Source organism: Arachis ipaensis, chromosome B07 (genome assembly GCF_000816755.2).
Source record: "Arachis ipaensis cultivar K30076 chromosome B07, Araip1.1, whole genome shotgun sequence".
Taxonomy (NCBI): Eukaryota; Viridiplantae; Streptophyta; class Magnoliopsida; order Fabales; family Fabaceae; genus Arachis; species Arachis ipaensis.
Genome location: NC_029791.2, coordinates 19,664,775 through 19,666,557, shown reverse-complemented (window position 1 = coordinate 19,666,557; position 1,783 = coordinate 19,664,775). Strand labels below are relative to the sequence as shown.

General features: G+C 35.3%; 1 protein-coding gene across 1 annotated transcript; it reads right to left on the bottom strand.

Annotated features, from left to right (window-relative positions):
• On the bottom strand, positions 593–1,411 carry LOC107606864 (mitochondrial import inner membrane translocase subunit TIM23-1-like). The gene has a single exon (XM_016308874.2). The coding sequence runs from the start codon at positions 1,205–1,207 to the stop codon at positions 656–658; it is 552 nt and encodes a 183-aa protein (XP_016164360.1). The 5' UTR covers positions 1,208–1,411; the 3' UTR covers positions 593–655.

The window sequence follows — 1,783 nt, the reverse complement described above, 5'->3', positions numbered from 1 at the left end:
ATAGAACCATCTTTATTTTAAAAAATAAGTCACATAATTCGAGCAAATATACGAAATTGTAAAATAAAATAAATAAAGTTAATAACTAAAAGAAGAATAAAAGCAAAAAAAAGTGTTTGAAAATTCTATAATTATTAATTGGGAAAGTATGAGGAGCCAATGGAATATTTGTACAATGAATGGAGATTTAGGGAGTATTAGAAATATAACCATTAGTGTTACATTTTTCATGAAGTTTTTGGGATAAGTGGTATCATGACATGGTATTAGAGCTCTAGATGTAAAAGGTTAACTTTTGGGAAGATGTTTATTATCCTAATATTCGGATGGTTATTCTAGATAGTATGGGTTCATTGTACACATTCGACTCGGCGGACAGCCCGCCCTTAGCGGATCGGCCCGACGAGTTCAACCCGTTTTACATCTAGCCTTTACTAAGTTCCTATAAAATAATAATATTAAAAAAAAATTTTGACTTTTTAATTTAAAAATAAAAATAACATTAATTATTTTTATTGTTTCAATTTTTTTTTCAAAAACAGAAAATACTAAAAATAAAAACAAAACAAAAAAAAAGAAAAAGGCTGAAAAACTAAAGCCTAAGGCGACATTCCAACCATCCCCAATTCTATTCTCGTCAAGATCAAACCTATCCCTATATGGGACCGTATCTCCTCAGAGTCTGCTTTCCGGCCACGATAGCTGCCGCCACGATCCCACCAAAGACTCCCGCAATTGCCGCCGACCTTGGCCCTACCGCAGCCTTATATAAAATACCAGTGGCGAGCCCAGCGATGGTGTTGTTAACCATGTCATCCTTGTCGGTGAAATAGTGCATCGCACTCTCCGTGGTGGAGAAGATCAAGCCCACCATTCCGAGCGAGTTTCCGATCCTACGCGCGCTCTGACCTCCCGAATTGAGGACTCGGTTGACACCGATCTTGAATGAATCTCCTTTCTCGGCGGCCCTGAGGCCCTCGAGGGTGCCGGTTACGCCGCCACCGACAGCGCCTGTGAGGTAGGCCATGCCGGTGTAGAAGACTAGGTTCTCGTCCCAGCAACGGTTAGTCCTATTTTCCAGTTCAGGAAAGAGATTCTCAGGCGAAGTTGGGAGGTTGTAGAGCCTTGGGACGTTGAAGTCCTGATAAGGGTGATAGAAGCGTGTGTTCTGACTACTCTTGTCGTTGTTGTTTAATGAATTAGCCATTGCAACATATTAGAGTTTTGAGATGGAAAATTGTAGAAAGTTGCGAACGTCGAGAAAGAAAGAAATAAGAGGTTTACACTTTATATACTTCAGCTGAGGATTCGTAGTTGTTTTTTTTGGTCGAGATGAAGTAGGATTTAACTTTAAGAGAGATGAAGTAGGGTTTTGAAGTAGGGTTTAAGATATGGTCATTGTTTTTTTAAGCATTTGGGTTTTTTTTTTTTTTTTTTTTTTTTTTTTTTTTTTTTTTTTTTTTTTTTTTTTTTTTTTTTTTTTTATGAATTTGATTTTGGTAAGATATGAAGAACAAACTTGCATTAAACTTAACTATCCAAAATTATACTCAAATAAACTCAACTATTCAAAATAACTAAATTAAGTTAGTATAGTGGTTAGTTTATTATAACAAGTGTTGCGGTTCAATCACGCCTATGTATAGCAATCTATCAAATAAAACTCTGATATGCGAGTAACTTAAAACATATGGTTGCTATGAATTCTGATAAAAATAAGAAAGTATGTTAAATTTAAAGGTCACACTTTTTATTATTTGATATATTTTTAATATGAAAAGAT